This window comes from Syzygium oleosum, unplaced genomic scaffold (genome assembly GCF_021117445.2).
Source record: "Syzygium oleosum isolate NSW1041296 unplaced genomic scaffold, Sole_v2.1 Sole_v2.23, whole genome shotgun sequence".
NCBI classification, from domain to species: domain Eukaryota; kingdom Viridiplantae; phylum Streptophyta; class Magnoliopsida; order Myrtales; family Myrtaceae; genus Syzygium; species Syzygium oleosum.
Window position 1 is genome coordinate 3840478 of NW_026607507.1, and position 13005 is coordinate 3853482.

The following is a 13005-nucleotide window of genomic DNA, read 5'->3' on the forward strand; positions in this document are numbered from 1 at the left end:
TCTCGTGAGTACCGCATACACATGTATAAAAAAGAGATGAGCGATAAAAAAAAGTATGGATGGAAAATGAATTTAGTACGAAAAAATGTGACGCGGCATTAATTGGACCCGAGAGGTGTCCAAAGGTCAACCTTGTCGGTCTATACAATCTTGGAGAGCAAGGAAGGGAGGGGAGCACACCGGGAGGAATCGACACAAATTCGCACGACGGAGGGGACATTTAATATCATCTTGGGACGAATTTTGGTTGGAAAGATCCAACATGAAAGGCTTATATAGCGTCATGGATGATGTTTTTGCGGTTTGACGTTGGATATCTCATTAGATTTGTGAGGAAGATTCCCCCTTAACCCCTTGGCTTGTATTAGAAGTCTCCAGTCTTCTATTCTCTCCCTCCATCGCCAAAATATAATCATCTCGACCCGAGTCGAAATAGGAAGTCGCCGCCGCTCCCAAACTAAAGAACGGGCACAAGACGGCAAGAAAAAACCGTCCGTTAAAAATTCAAAAACCGCGACGACGCATCAAAGAGACCTGGCGATTGCTTTGCGAAGCCCGTCGACGGGCCCTTTTAGGGACGACTGCCCTGGCCGTCCCTGGAGAAATGCATTAGGGATGGCCGCTGCCTTTCTCCTTGCTCTCTGATTTGACATCTTGATGATATTATTTGACGCAAACTATAGATACGCTTGCTCCATGATGCGATCGAATCAAAATGAGCCGAATGGATCCTAGGGAAAATTGTTAAGGACTTCACCTTCTCAGTCTTTTTTTAATTGCCTGAAATACAAATTTTTTAGGTGGCATGAAGCACTTCTTTGCTAAGATTATTTGGGCAGTGACAGTGATCAGTAACGTCGTGATGGACCTGCAAGTGACTAGGAGACAGACAAACTCAAATTGTTCACTTCAACCTGGGAAGGGACAAGTGCTCGAACGTAGGAATATTGCTATATATATGAGGCAGCATAATCCCACCAATGACTAATATGTGCTCTGGAATATTGGCTTGGTTTAATTGATCGCTCTTGACGACTGAGGTCGTCCATCGTCCAGCTTCCTTGGCTTCATCAGCTAGTCCTGAAGTCATTCCTTTCCGCATGTTGATTTGAATAATTAATGGCTTACGCCGGTGTAACATCCGTTTAATTTGTAGCATCTGGTGCCACCGGGAGCACAGAAGATGCTCAAAGCCAGGTCTCTGTCGCGATGGCTTGCTCGCTGGATCGACGGTAATGCTTCCGACTGTTCTGTGGGGCACTTGCACTATCGTCGGAAGATGCGATATCGAGAAATCAACCACCGTGGATCAAAAGGATACGAAATTATTCAGCTTAGCTTGTACCATCTGAACTCTATTCTTATGCACCATGATCATACTTAGCGTTTTGGATGCCCACTGAATAAAAGACATGAAGGTCAAAGCTCTGCATCAGTTCCTCTTTGCAAAATTCTGCTCCATGGCATGCTTATCAAGCCGAACGATACTTCACAGATAAATATTTAGAGAAAGTAGGCTCCTCAAAAGATCATCTTTGAGTGTTTCAAGTGAAGCAATTGCATGATTTTTATATTTGTATGTCACATCTGAAGCAACGACCTTTCCCCCATCCGAATATCTCAATAGCTTTACCCTTTTGTACTAGGTTTTGCAACAGAACTTATGACTGCAACAATTTTGAAAATGACCCTTGCTATAGGTTGTCCATTTAGATGCACCTCACATTATATCTCAAATAACAGCGACTATCGCAGAATCTGGAGCTAACAGAGACATCTGGACAAGATATGCAGCAAGAATGATGATGATCTCTATAATTCCATTCATAATAGTCCAACTACCGATAATTGGTTTCTTTCAATGTTTCCATGTGTTTGTTGCTTCCTTACAGCCTCTACCAGGTAATCCCACTGTCATTCAGCAAAACATCAATGCTCGCAAGTCTACTAGCTGTCACAGTTCAAGCCACATCGACAAATATGACATAAGCGGATGTGCTCTGAATCCTGGCCCTTTGGACAACAAAAAATAATGCAGGTTTTCCGGCCAAGAATCTATAGGAGGATACTAAGAACGCAGGCATATCATATGCCCAGCTCAGACGCAATAATACCAAACTAACAGGAACACTAAGGTTTGCCCAAAATCAAGAACCTGTATATGAACAAAATGTGCAAAGCAAAGAAAGAACTCCTGAGAAGTTCGTTCATTGCTCCACTGGGCCACCAGTTGTAGCTGCTTCTGAGAGTTTTTCTTCCCTAGGAGGAGCAGCAGCTGCCGGTGTCGCTTTCCGGGCATTCATCATCGTTTCATAGGATTCCACAGCTTTGTCAAGGGCTGCACACGTCTCCAAGGCTTTTCTTTCATACGGACCCTTTTCCTGCATAAAAAGTGGGCGGAATCAATATAGTATTCATAGCAGTTGGTTTTTTTCTCGGGCTTCACAGCTTTTGTGAGCTAATGCGTAATCTTACAGCTTCAGACATCGAGTTCCACTTATCCTCTGCAGCTTTTATGACCTGCACGCCATTTCAAGCACAACTACTTATGGTCTGAGAATCGAGACAGCTAAGGCAAATTAATCATCAGTAAGCTATAAGACCGAAGAGCATCAAGGTAATCCGAAAACAACAAACAGAGACCGGTCTCCGCCTAATTGCGAGCGTGAATGCAAAAGCAGCAACAGCGAGACGCACGGTAGCAATTTGGGTTCTCTCTTACTGAAAATGAGACGGTTGGAATGAAGCACATCGAATCTCGCTGATCGATTCGCAATCCAATTTTTTTTCGCAACCAAGTAAAACTAACTATTGGGATCAGCAGTGCCTGAAACTCGGTAATGCCGAGAATTGCAACGTAGGGACGACGCAAAAGATAAAGAACAGTAAACGCAAGGTGACTTGAGAGCGAGACTCACGACAGATTCGCATTCCTTGCTCTTCATGAAATCAAGCCTGTCATCACCCATAAAACCATACACGTCAAAAAAAAAAAAAAAAAAAAACCGCGACTAATGGTAACACAAAAAAAAAAAAAAAAACAACCAATCAATTAAATCAGTTAAATCAAACCAAGCGCACTCACATAAAAATGACAAAAGACGTGGGAGGAGGACGCTCTAGCACCGCAGTAGCAGAGCTGCTGGTGCCTCCTTCTTTCTTCTTCGAGATATCCTTCCGTGGGTCAAGCACCCTTGTGAGAACGAAGAAGGAAAAACGAAATGAAACACAGAGAGAGATATCCTTGGGCAAAAAAAACAGAAAAGAAAAGGGAATGAATTGGTCGAGCCTACTCTGGGGATGGGCGACGTTTCTTCTCCAACACCGGGGGCGCTCTGCCGGCTCTCTTCGCCGACGAGGAGGTCTTGCTGGCCATGTAGTCGGAATCCGCGTCGAGGATGTGCGCCTTGGGGGAGAAAAGGGGGGAAGAAGAGAGAGAGGGAGGGAGAAGGAGAACGAACAGGCATGACAACAGTGCTTATGCCTGCGGCAAAACCTTTATTATATGGGCACAAAATCCGAAAGAAAAATCTGAATTATGATTTTTTCTTTTTTAATTTCTTTTTTTTCTCTCTCTCTCTTCGACGCTTTGCCGTTTTTATTTTTACTTTCAAGGGAAACGACGTTAATTATCAATTAATCTTTATTTTGTTCGAAAAGGGGGAAGAAAAAACACAGAAGAGAATAAGAAGAGAATATGGTGATGTCGTAAACTGGAGGAACGATCATGGCATGATCACTATGTCCACAAGTTAGAGCGCGATATCCAATCACTCTCAAATTCGTTGCAAGTAATGTCCATTTATTCAGTCCTAAACTTTTCAATTCTTCTTATCTAATCCTATTCACCTGCAACAAAATTCCAATCCAGTCCTTTCGGTGCTAACATGATAGCGTGCAGCGTAGGACGGCCGACGGTGACTCAACCGCCACGTCAGCGGTTCTCGAGGTAAACTGGTCGGGAGGATTCACATTGAAACTTCGCGTAGAGATTCGGATCTAAATTAGTAAAATCGAAAAGTTTATGACCGATCGGATTATTTTCCCGCGATAATTCATATATGATTTACTTGTTCGATTATTCGCCGTTTTTCCTGATTTTCTTTTTTATTTCGTTCCGATTGTTTCATTTTGGTTATTCAAAAAATCGCTTGACCATCTTGATACTTAAGTCGAACTTTTTAGAAGAGAAAGCTACCCGTTCATTATCAAAGGCCCGGACCGCCGATCCGATGAAGCAACTGGGCACGGGGTTGCCGGGTACCCGGCTTCTTGTCCTTCGGCAAGTGCCCAACTTATCCTGGGCGGACACGCGGTGGTCGCACCAATCTCTCGAAACACGAGATTCAAAGTCCCTTTTTGACCCCATTTTCATAAGTTACATACTACAACAATAAGAGTAGAGTTTTCTCTACATAAAGAGTTGTTTGAGTGAATTTTGACTTGGGTCATTACACACAAGTGCAACATCAGCAGACACAAAACGAGGAGTTGTTGACTCAACCCTACTGTTTGCTACGCAGCTAGAATTCTAAACAGGTAGTAACCGCAAAGCAGTTGCAATAGATCGAAATTCAATTGCTGTCGAAGCGACGCTGGCCCCTATCTCGATGGAGCTTCGGATCATACTTTTGCGACACTGCTTACAGATTGCAGCCCCGCTCCGAGGAACATGTAGATCCCGTGTGTCGTTTCTTGACTTGCCTCTGACAGAAAGCTTTCATCCTCTGGTGGCCGTCTTCGAGAGAAGATGGCTCGTCGGCGAAGGTTATGCGCAGCCAACTCTTCGTTCCCAAAGCTATCCCTGCGAAAAGAACGTGAAAACATTGCCCCCCTTCAGCTTTCTAATCCGATAAAATATGACGACCTTCGATGTCGCCCGTCTCGTGACAGTAAAGCACGTTTCATTTCGTCGAGTATGAGAAGCAGGCTTCATCTGGCAGGACGACGACGGATTCTTCCCTAGCCAGCTTGACGGAGAAATCCAGATCGTCCTCTACGTCCTCCAACAGCGATGAATTCAACTTGACCTGTCACGTTGTTTTGCAACTTTCAGCTCTTACAGAATGGCAAAAGCTAAATCGCTCGAGCAACCCCGTGAGTGCCGCAACCACGTGAATGAAAGTGTGCGCTCGCACCATAGCAAACATGGGCCCTTCGGGCCTTTTTGGGCACGCGAGGCAAGGCACCTCTCGGATCTTGTCGTGACATATGTCCACCGCCTCTCTTAGCGTGCGAAGAACTTTCGAGAAGAATTCCTCATCCGTTTTCTCGAGTATCCGAGGGATCGCCGCCTGTCGTGATTTCAAATCGCAGATGATTAGTTCTTCGATTAGGACAATGCCAATCATCATAATGAATCCGGTTTATTACTGAGATAGGAGCTAATGTACTTGAACAAAGGTTGCGGGATCGGGGGATACATTCAGAAACCCTACAATAGACTCGACAACCTGAAAGTGATCAAAAGAACAATTTCGTCATTCTTCGAGCAATCAACCATCCTTCATATCATCATGCCAGAAAGAGAGAGAGAGAGAGAGAGAGAGACCAACCCCGGCATCTTTCAGAAAGCCGTTCGGATCGATCGTCGCTACCCAACCGAGTCGCCAGCCGAGGACTATCCACCTCTTCGATAGGGAACCCTCCGTCAAGACGGGCGCGATCGATGCAAAAACACCCATGGGCACGAATGGCATATCCCCGAAAGCTAGATGATTGTAGACTTCATCCGCAATCACCATAATTCCAAGCTTCCTAGCCGTTTCGGTGATCTAATTGGAAGTAAGATAAGAAAAGAATGAGCAAAGTTAGGGTTGGTCCAGACAACAGTACATTTATATGCTACACGTAAATTTTTTCTATAGTCCGTGAGATTTGGATAGCACATTTAGGCTAGACTATGAACTAACATGCTAGTGTCTCGGTCCGAATTCTCCCATACCCATGTGGGCTAAAAAGTGTGGCTTTGTGGCACAGGGGTGAAGAATGAAAGATGTAGAAGGGGTGGTTCGTGGGATTGGCGGCAAATTGTTTATGCTAGGAATTTATGGATGTGATGATTATCATTTTAGAGGATCTTTAAAAGCAAGGTTAGCTCCGCTCTCCTGATGATGATCACGGCAGGCTGAAATCAGCTTTTTTGTTGATGCGATTTGTATGTCTACTCGAGAGATTGAATGCCCGAGCTAAATTGGGTGTGGTACGATCAATTATGAGAATGCGATTCTTCGTACTGTTCTTGGAAACGATCTATCGAGGAAGGCTGGCTTGGTGTTCTGGCTCTCTAGGTGCTGCAAGTGCTTGTCCTTGCCCAGGTGAACAGCTCATAAAATAGTTTACCTCCTTCAGATGCTGGTAGTTGAAGACGATTCCACACAGATTCCCAAGATTGATGATCACCATTGCGATGGTGTTCGCGTCCGCAACATCCTCCACGCGCTCGAGATCGACCTCCCAGCCCTCGTTGGGGAGGAGGTCGAAGTACCTCACCTTGAGGCCACAGAGCGCCGCGCGCGCGACATAGCACGGGTATCCGGGCCTCGAAAGAAAAATGTTGGCTCCGGGGCGGGCGACAGCCGTCACTACGACTTCGATGGCCTGCGTGCCTCCTATCGTCAAGTAGACATCGTCCGGTGATAGTTTGTGAGGGTGGTCATGCGAGAGATGATCGGCAATATCCCCTATTGAAATTTTTAAACCTCGAGTTAGCCTTAGCTTACTAAGAATCGACATCTTTGCATGTGTATTGCTGCATAATTGATGTTGCTTACTACGGATAATAAAATCATCATCACTCTAGGTCATGCCTCAGTATTACCTCCTAGCGGGAAGAATGCCGACGGTGGGGGTGTAGCAGTTGAACTCAGCCGAGCGGACTGCATCGACGACGGCGTCCTCCGCAATGCGTGCCATCCGGAAGCACAGGAACGTCGAGGGGTCCCCCTGGCCGAGCGGGACGACGACTCTGCCGTCGTCCCCGTCGAGGCTCTCCATCACGCGGCTGAGGACACCGCGGACTGTGATCGCCGACGCCGCCACGAGCCCGCCGTTGCCTCGGAACGTCCACTCGGTCTTGGTCTTGTTCTGCATTAGTACCGTCATTTCGGGATCGATCGAGAGTGCGGTCGATCAGCAAACGTCGAGATAAGCTCGTGCTTTGTGTTTCGCGTGGTGTCCTTGGAGGATGCTCCGGCGGCGTGCATATAAATAACGTGGAGGTCAGGGTACGGACAAGGGCAAAACGACGTCGGACGACGAGATACATGTGAATCCACGTGGTCGGTCCGTTTCACATCTCTAAACTACGCATACTAGAATTAAACTAAGGTGACCAAAAATTGACCAAAAGTATGGAGCGAGTAAAGTTCCGAATGCCTTCCGATGCCTTAGACTTCGTTGGTTATGTCAACTTAATTAATTAAAAAGCATAATCCATTATTAAAGCAACGAACCTTTTCCAAAAATTAGTAAATCAAAGCATTCAGGAAAATAATAAGTCAATCTTTTTTTTATGGGAACATACGAATTCATCGTGTCTAATTGCTGGGAGTAACTTGAAAAATTGTATTGAGGAAATCTCAATCTTCTTAATCTCGTGCGCAATCAACCTATTCCTACCGCTTCAATCTATATTGATTTCGGGAGGGTCATATTGCTTCCTATCAAATCAATCGGAACATTAACGCGCGTGCATTACCACGTGAGCATGCTACTGTCTACTAGCAATTTCTCGTTACATACAAGACTACGATACCCCGCTTATTTAGATATCCAATCAAACGTGTCGTATTGTTCAGTGTATAGCTCGGGTTATGGAAGAAGGAGAAGAAGGAGCCGCGAAGAAGAAGGTATCCGCAATAACGGGTTTGATTGCGGGGCAATTTTTCCAAATTAGTACGCGTTGGGACGTGCAGCGTTTTTTTTTTTTTTTAATTACGATATAATTCCACGCGCGGTCTTGCCGCTTCAGTCAAGCTTGTATCTTTCCCAATACAGATATATTGTCGCTATCAACACAAATAAAATGACGCACGATGATCTTTAAATTTTTATGACGGGAAGATATATGATAGAAAATATCGCATGAAGTCGCATTTTTACTTTTTGGCACTGAAGAAGTAATTGAATAATCTTCTATACTTCGTCTATAACTATCGTACATAATAATCTCGCACAGCCGTGATCTATTGTATTCTAAATCGCTTGTCATTCACACTGTATCTATCGTATATACTTGAATCGCCATTGTTTTGACGTAAATTCCGATTAAATTCTATCATTTAATACAGCTTCAGCTTCCACCCGCCACCAACCTAATACCGCCGCCAAAAACCAGCCATCTGCGGCACGCTTCACCACCATCGACAACAGTTGTTTGCCCCCACAGCCACCAACACCCCGCTGATGTCGCCACTGCCAACTCTGCCGAGCTTCCACACCACCCGCGGAAACCGTCTAATCCCCGATAAGGATCTGTTGTGCCTGACCTCGAGCTCAGGCATTGATGACAGCAACGAGATGTGGAATGCAATGAGCTGAGTGGTGGGCGGCAGCGGCGGCGGCGGCGGCGTCGTGGCAGTGGCCGATCCTTTGTTAGTAACAAGTTCTTTCCAAACATGACAACTTTTAGCAATTGGAACCCTACCTGTGTAATCTGATGCCATGAATAACCAAATGAGGCCACGACGTTACGAACGATGTATTTTCTCTTTAGCCCCTCGTAGTACGTCGAGGATGATGTGCGTTCTCGTCAAAAGGGTAAACTCCATTAAGGAAGATTATGATCTTATAATGAATTTGGTGCAATTAACCATGCGAAACCGAATTAGATGCAAAAGTCGAAGTGTTTGGATCTTATGCTTAAATGGATCTTGCGAGCATGGAGATTTAGATAGTTCACAAATCGTCAACACAAAATTAGCCAGACGGGCTACATTGGCAAATCATTAAAAGACATAAAACTTAATTTGCACAATTGAAAGATTTATGACTGAATCGGTACAAGTATAATTAATTTATGAATTTTCTAGTATTTTTTCGAAATTGAATGTGTCGGTCGATGTCATTCGGAGTTTGATGTTGGAGAATGCGAAGCATGGGCAGGAGCATAAAAGTAGGAGAGGCCCCCATGAGCGTGAAGTGAAGGGTGGGTGGGTGGGTGGGTGGGTGGGTGGGATGTAAGCAAATAGGATGGGCAAGTGGGGAAAGTGAGTTGAGGAAGGCCATACCTTACCTTGTTCTTGTGAGGTTTCTTGGGGACAAGTCTCCGCCAAACCCTACACTTTCACCTTCCTCATCTATCCTGTTTCCCTGCAAGGAAGCATGGATCATGGATGCTACATCACTGTGAACCCAAGAGAATAAGGAGGAGAGAGAGACGTAGAAAGAGAGAGACAGACAGACAGACTTTTGGTCCATGCCTTTCTTTTTCCTTGTTATGTATTGCCTACAAAATTATGAGGATCGATTAGATGGAAATTGCGTGCGAAATTCACTCGCATATGCTCGAAGTTCAGCGCACCGATTTCGAGAAAAGGTTACTCGACTTTCAGGACAATGAAATAGGATTACATACGCAATTTCACCACATAAGCCGTAAGGTTTGTTCGTTGTACGGTGTGCAATTAAATCCTTATGGCCCAACACGCGCAATGTGTTCAGATAGATTGCTCAACATTTTTGCAACCTGTTCCTTTCCTGTTGGTTTTGATTTTGCTCAAAGCACGCATGCTATGCCTCAAAGCTGATATCTAAGAGTGGACAAATCACGAAATTCTCCCATTACTCTCTTTCTAGAATTAAGTTGATTTTGTCATTACCCAAAGTACTTTCAATATTTTTCTACATGGACCTACTAGATGGTATGTCATCCTTTATTTTAGAATCACTATGTCATTAAGATACTTATACAAGGAGAAGGACGTCGCACGCCCTATAAATTTTACAGAAGATACTTATCTCTCATTTAGCAAGTCGATCAACTGAAACAAAGTTTGTTCATCAGATTTGTTATTCCAAACAAAATAGGTTTTTCCATTATTTTGAGTCACATAATCTAACTACGCACGAGGTTCAATAAAACAAACTATAAGTTTATAAATAATAAGCAAACGTTTTTACCAAATTGCGGTCCAATCCCAGATGATGAGGATAAGGAAAATGAACGCAAATACGTGCAAAATCTCGAAATTACTAAGGAGGATGCTAGGTTACCTAAGCTCTCGCTGATATTTTCTCTATTGAAGGATATGTATGATGGGAGGTTTTGGTTGAACATGGAAAGAGTGAGAGACTTAACCAAAAGCAATCATTGCGTGCGTTTTGCGAAGGAAAAGTGAAGAATGCCAAAACTCAACCAATCTGCCATGAACGAAAACATTTACACATTAGTTATTATCGTGAAGAAAGGTTTCCAATTTTCCAAATCAAGGTCCAAAAGGAGAGAAATGAAAATTGAACTTGGACCATTCTACCCGAAAGTGCCGACCAAGTTAATAGGTTACGGAATTTGCGAAACATTTTAAAGGTAGTCCGAAATACTCGAAAATCTATTAAATTCAGATGCATTGCTCAGTAACAAGTCTTCGATAGAATGAGCTCAACAGAAATCACCACCACCCACTAAAGCCCGAGATTCTCCAAACTGAATTATTATTTTACTTCGACACGAATTAACATTAATCAAATCATAATCGGCTCAGGACATCAGTCAAAAATTTACAAAAGCTTGTCATCTCTCTCCCTCTCTCTCTCTCTCTCTCCCTGTCTCTCTTCCGACCTCCTTAATTACATCTTTGACTGAAGAAATCCCATCTGAAGCAATCGTCAATACATCAAAAGACAACAATCTAAATTCAAATCCTCAAAACAATATTAAGCAACACCCAAAAAAATTAACCAACAGCTCGGCACATATTTACTCTCTGCTCTTTTACTAGTGCCAACAGACCGATATGTACAGCTCTGGCTTTATCCTCTTCCAAAACGCATCCTCAGTCGCCATCATCATCATCCGGGAATCCAATTCATCATCTCTGCTTTACATCAGGAGCTCGTTCACCCACCCAATGTCCGGATCATCGCAAGAATTGCCTTCATTAGCCTTGTCACCAAACAATCCTTTGTTGCTCGAAGGATCAGCACCGAAAAAATTCCTAGGCACTTGAGGGTGATTTGGGGTTGAAGGTGAAAGAATGAACTGGGTCTGCTCCTCATTCACACTGCTAGTGACATCAACCCAAGGCATGGCTGTCCGGTTCTTGACCGATGACACCGGCGATGAGTGCGGAGGCGAGACTTCGCTCATCTTCATCACGTCCACCGAAGTCATGATCTCGTTCAGGACATCCTTGTAGCTCACAGCCTGGCTCAGACAGCTTGGCTCCAGCCGGTCGGCGTACCGCGAGATCGGCGAGAACCCGCTCAGGGACCGGCCCTTGAGGGGAGATAGGGGTGGTGACAGGGACTGGGATGGCGACAGCGGCGGCGACAGGTGGGACATGCTGAGCAAGGTCGAGGTCGGGGAGGAGGTGGTGACCGAGTGGCAGAACAGGCAGCAGTGAGTCAGCGAAGAAGAAGAAACCGGACTATGGAATTTGGACTTCTCAGGGTTGATCTCTTGTGGAGAGTTGGGCTCGGATTGCGCAGGCAAGAGGCGAAGCTGACGAGCGCTGTGAGCGAAGAAGCAGACCTTCCTCTCGCAGTTCTTGCCATCTTTGCATGCCTCAGTCCTATACCTATATGAGACATTAACACAACGATTAAGATTTGATAAGGATCCGTTGGGTTGAACAAATTTTTCCTCAAATTGAATGCTGTAAAGTTTTCCCAAATTTATTAGAAAGATCAAGTTTCATCACTTCCGGAATATATACTATAAAAGATGACATGCATTGGGAAACAATTACCAAATCGATATTGCAAAACAGGGCTAATAATCACCAATTATCACAATCCTAATTTAAAAATCCAAAAACATACTTTGATGGGTGCAGCCAGCACTCGAAGACGCCGTGCGCGAACTCGCAGTTATCACCGCGGCTGCACGACCCGCGTCGGTACTCGGCGCAGACGGTCCCCGAGTAGTGGTACTTCCGGGGGTCCCTACGGTGAGCCTTCTCTCCGGGATGAGAGAAAGGGCAGTCCGTCCAGTCGTGGTTGCGGCTGCGGGTGCACCGCCTCACCTTGAACTCGAACATGCGGAAGTGGTCCGACGTGTAAGGGTCGGAGTCCTCCTCCTCGTCCTCCCCGCTGTCGTTGGACGGCAGGAACCTCCGGAGCGAGGTCTCGGGGACCCTCGGCGAGTAGTCGGAGAACGCGTCGGGGCCATCGAGAACCGGCGGCGCCGACTGGTGCAGCTGCAGCGCCGCGGGGGAGGCGGTCCGGTGGCCGAAGAGCTTCCTGGGGGGGATGTCGAGGGTCTTCTTGGGGGAGAAGAGCTGGTGGGAGGCGTGGAACTTATGCTGCTCCGCGCAAACGCTGCTCATGTTGAGGGGAACGAGCAAGAACCAGCAAAGAGATCGTGCGTGACAAAGAATTGGGCTAAGGGAGACGATGGATGAGGTCGAACATGAAGGTCGTGTTGTGAAGGAGAGAGATCACGAGGAGTGGCCATTGATATAGGGTGGCTAGAGAGAGAGAGAGGGGGAGGGGGAAAGAGATGACAAGACAAGAATGGTGAGGAGGGTGAGGAGGGTGTGGGGTCCGAATGCGTGGCTGCATGGCATTAGGGATCAGCATGCAGGAAAGGGTACGTGCCGAACCCGCATGAGCGAGGCAGGTGACAAGAAATGGCTATGTGTAATGCTTCAAGACTGTCTAGGGTTCCTTTTTTGGACCCCCCGGGTGCTGACATTTTCAATTCTTTTAAATGAAAAGTCAGATTCCATGAACCGAACTTTGGGTTTCGGGGCAATGAATTCGTACCAAAAACTGGGCCCCGCCGCCAAATGAACGGCTGGAGTTTGATCTGATGATTTTTTTTTGTCGGCTTGGGATGGATGA

The 13005-nt window shown here is 45.5% G+C and overlaps 3 protein-coding genes across 3 annotated transcripts; all 3 read right to left on the bottom strand.

Annotated features, from left to right (window-relative positions):
• Window positions 1-1870: 1870 nt before the first annotated feature.
• Window positions 1871-3376, bottom strand: LOC115682324 (DNA-binding protein MNB1B-like). The gene is made up of 5 exons (XM_030606509.2): window positions 3294-3376; window positions 3086-3193; window positions 2919-2955; window positions 2476-2520; window positions 1871-2381 (listed from the first exon to the last, which is right to left on the bottom strand). The coding sequence occupies exons 1-5, from the start codon at window positions 3374-3376 to the stop codon at window positions 2208-2210; spliced, it is 447 nt and encodes a 148-aa protein (XP_030462369.1). The 3' UTR covers window positions 1871-2207.
• Window positions 3377-4643: 1267 nt separating this feature from the next.
• On the bottom strand, window positions 4644-7104 carry LOC115682323 (probable aminotransferase TAT2). The gene is made up of 7 exons (XM_030606508.1): window positions 6840-7104; window positions 6343-6701; window positions 5556-5774; window positions 5394-5453; window positions 5139-5294; window positions 4940-5030; window positions 4644-4807 (listed from the first exon to the last, which is right to left on the bottom strand). The coding sequence occupies exons 1-7, from the start codon at window positions 7102-7104 to the stop codon at window positions 4644-4646; spliced, it is 1314 nt and encodes a 437-aa protein (XP_030462368.1).
• Window positions 7105-10636: 3532 nt separating this feature from the next.
• LOC115682362 (zinc finger CCCH domain-containing protein 2) lies at window positions 10637-12623 on the bottom strand. The gene is made up of 2 exons (XM_030606568.2): window positions 11983-12623; window positions 10637-11738 (listed from the first exon to the last, which is right to left on the bottom strand). The coding sequence occupies exons 1-2, from the start codon at window positions 12486-12488 to the stop codon at window positions 11042-11044; spliced, it is 1203 nt and encodes a 400-aa protein (XP_030462428.1). The 5' UTR covers window positions 12489-12623; the 3' UTR covers window positions 10637-11041.
• Window positions 12624-13005: the final 382 nt, after the last annotated feature.

Excerpts from the sequence above, each read along its gene's own strand:
- LOC115682362 (XM_030606568.2), bottom strand. The coding sequence starts at position 12,488 with ATGAGCAGCGTTTGCGCGGAGCAGCATAAGTTCCACGCCTCCCACCAG. Across the intron at positions 11,739-11,982 it reads TGCTGGCTGCACCCATCAAA|GTATAGGACTGAGGCATGCA; the intron begins GTATGTTTTTGG and ends TGTCTCATATAG.
- LOC115682324 (XM_030606509.2), bottom strand. The coding sequence starts at position 3,376 with ATGGCCAGCAAGACCTCCTCGTCGGCGAAGAGAGCCGGCAGAGCGCCC. Across the intron at positions 2,956-3,085 it reads ACGTCTTTTGTCATTTTTAT|GCTTGATTTCATGAAGAGCA; the intron begins GTGAGTGCGCTT and ends GGGTGATGACAG. Across the intron at positions 2,521-2,918 it reads GCAAGGAATGCGAATCTGTC|GTCATAAAAGCTGCAGAGGA; the intron begins GTGAGTCTCGCT and ends AATGGCGTGCAG.
- LOC115682323 (XM_030606508.1), bottom strand. The coding sequence starts at position 7,104 with ATGACGGTACTAATGCAGAACAAGACCAAGACCGAGTGGACGTTCCGA. Across the intron at positions 6,702-6,839 it reads CTGCTACACCCCCACCGTCG|GTTTAAAAATTTCAATAGGG; the intron begins GCATTCTTCCCG and ends GGCTAACTCGAG. Across the intron at positions 5,031-5,138 it reads AAGGGCCCATGTTTGCTATG|GTCAAGTTGAATTCATCGCT; the intron begins GTGCGAGCGCAC and ends ACAACGTGACAG.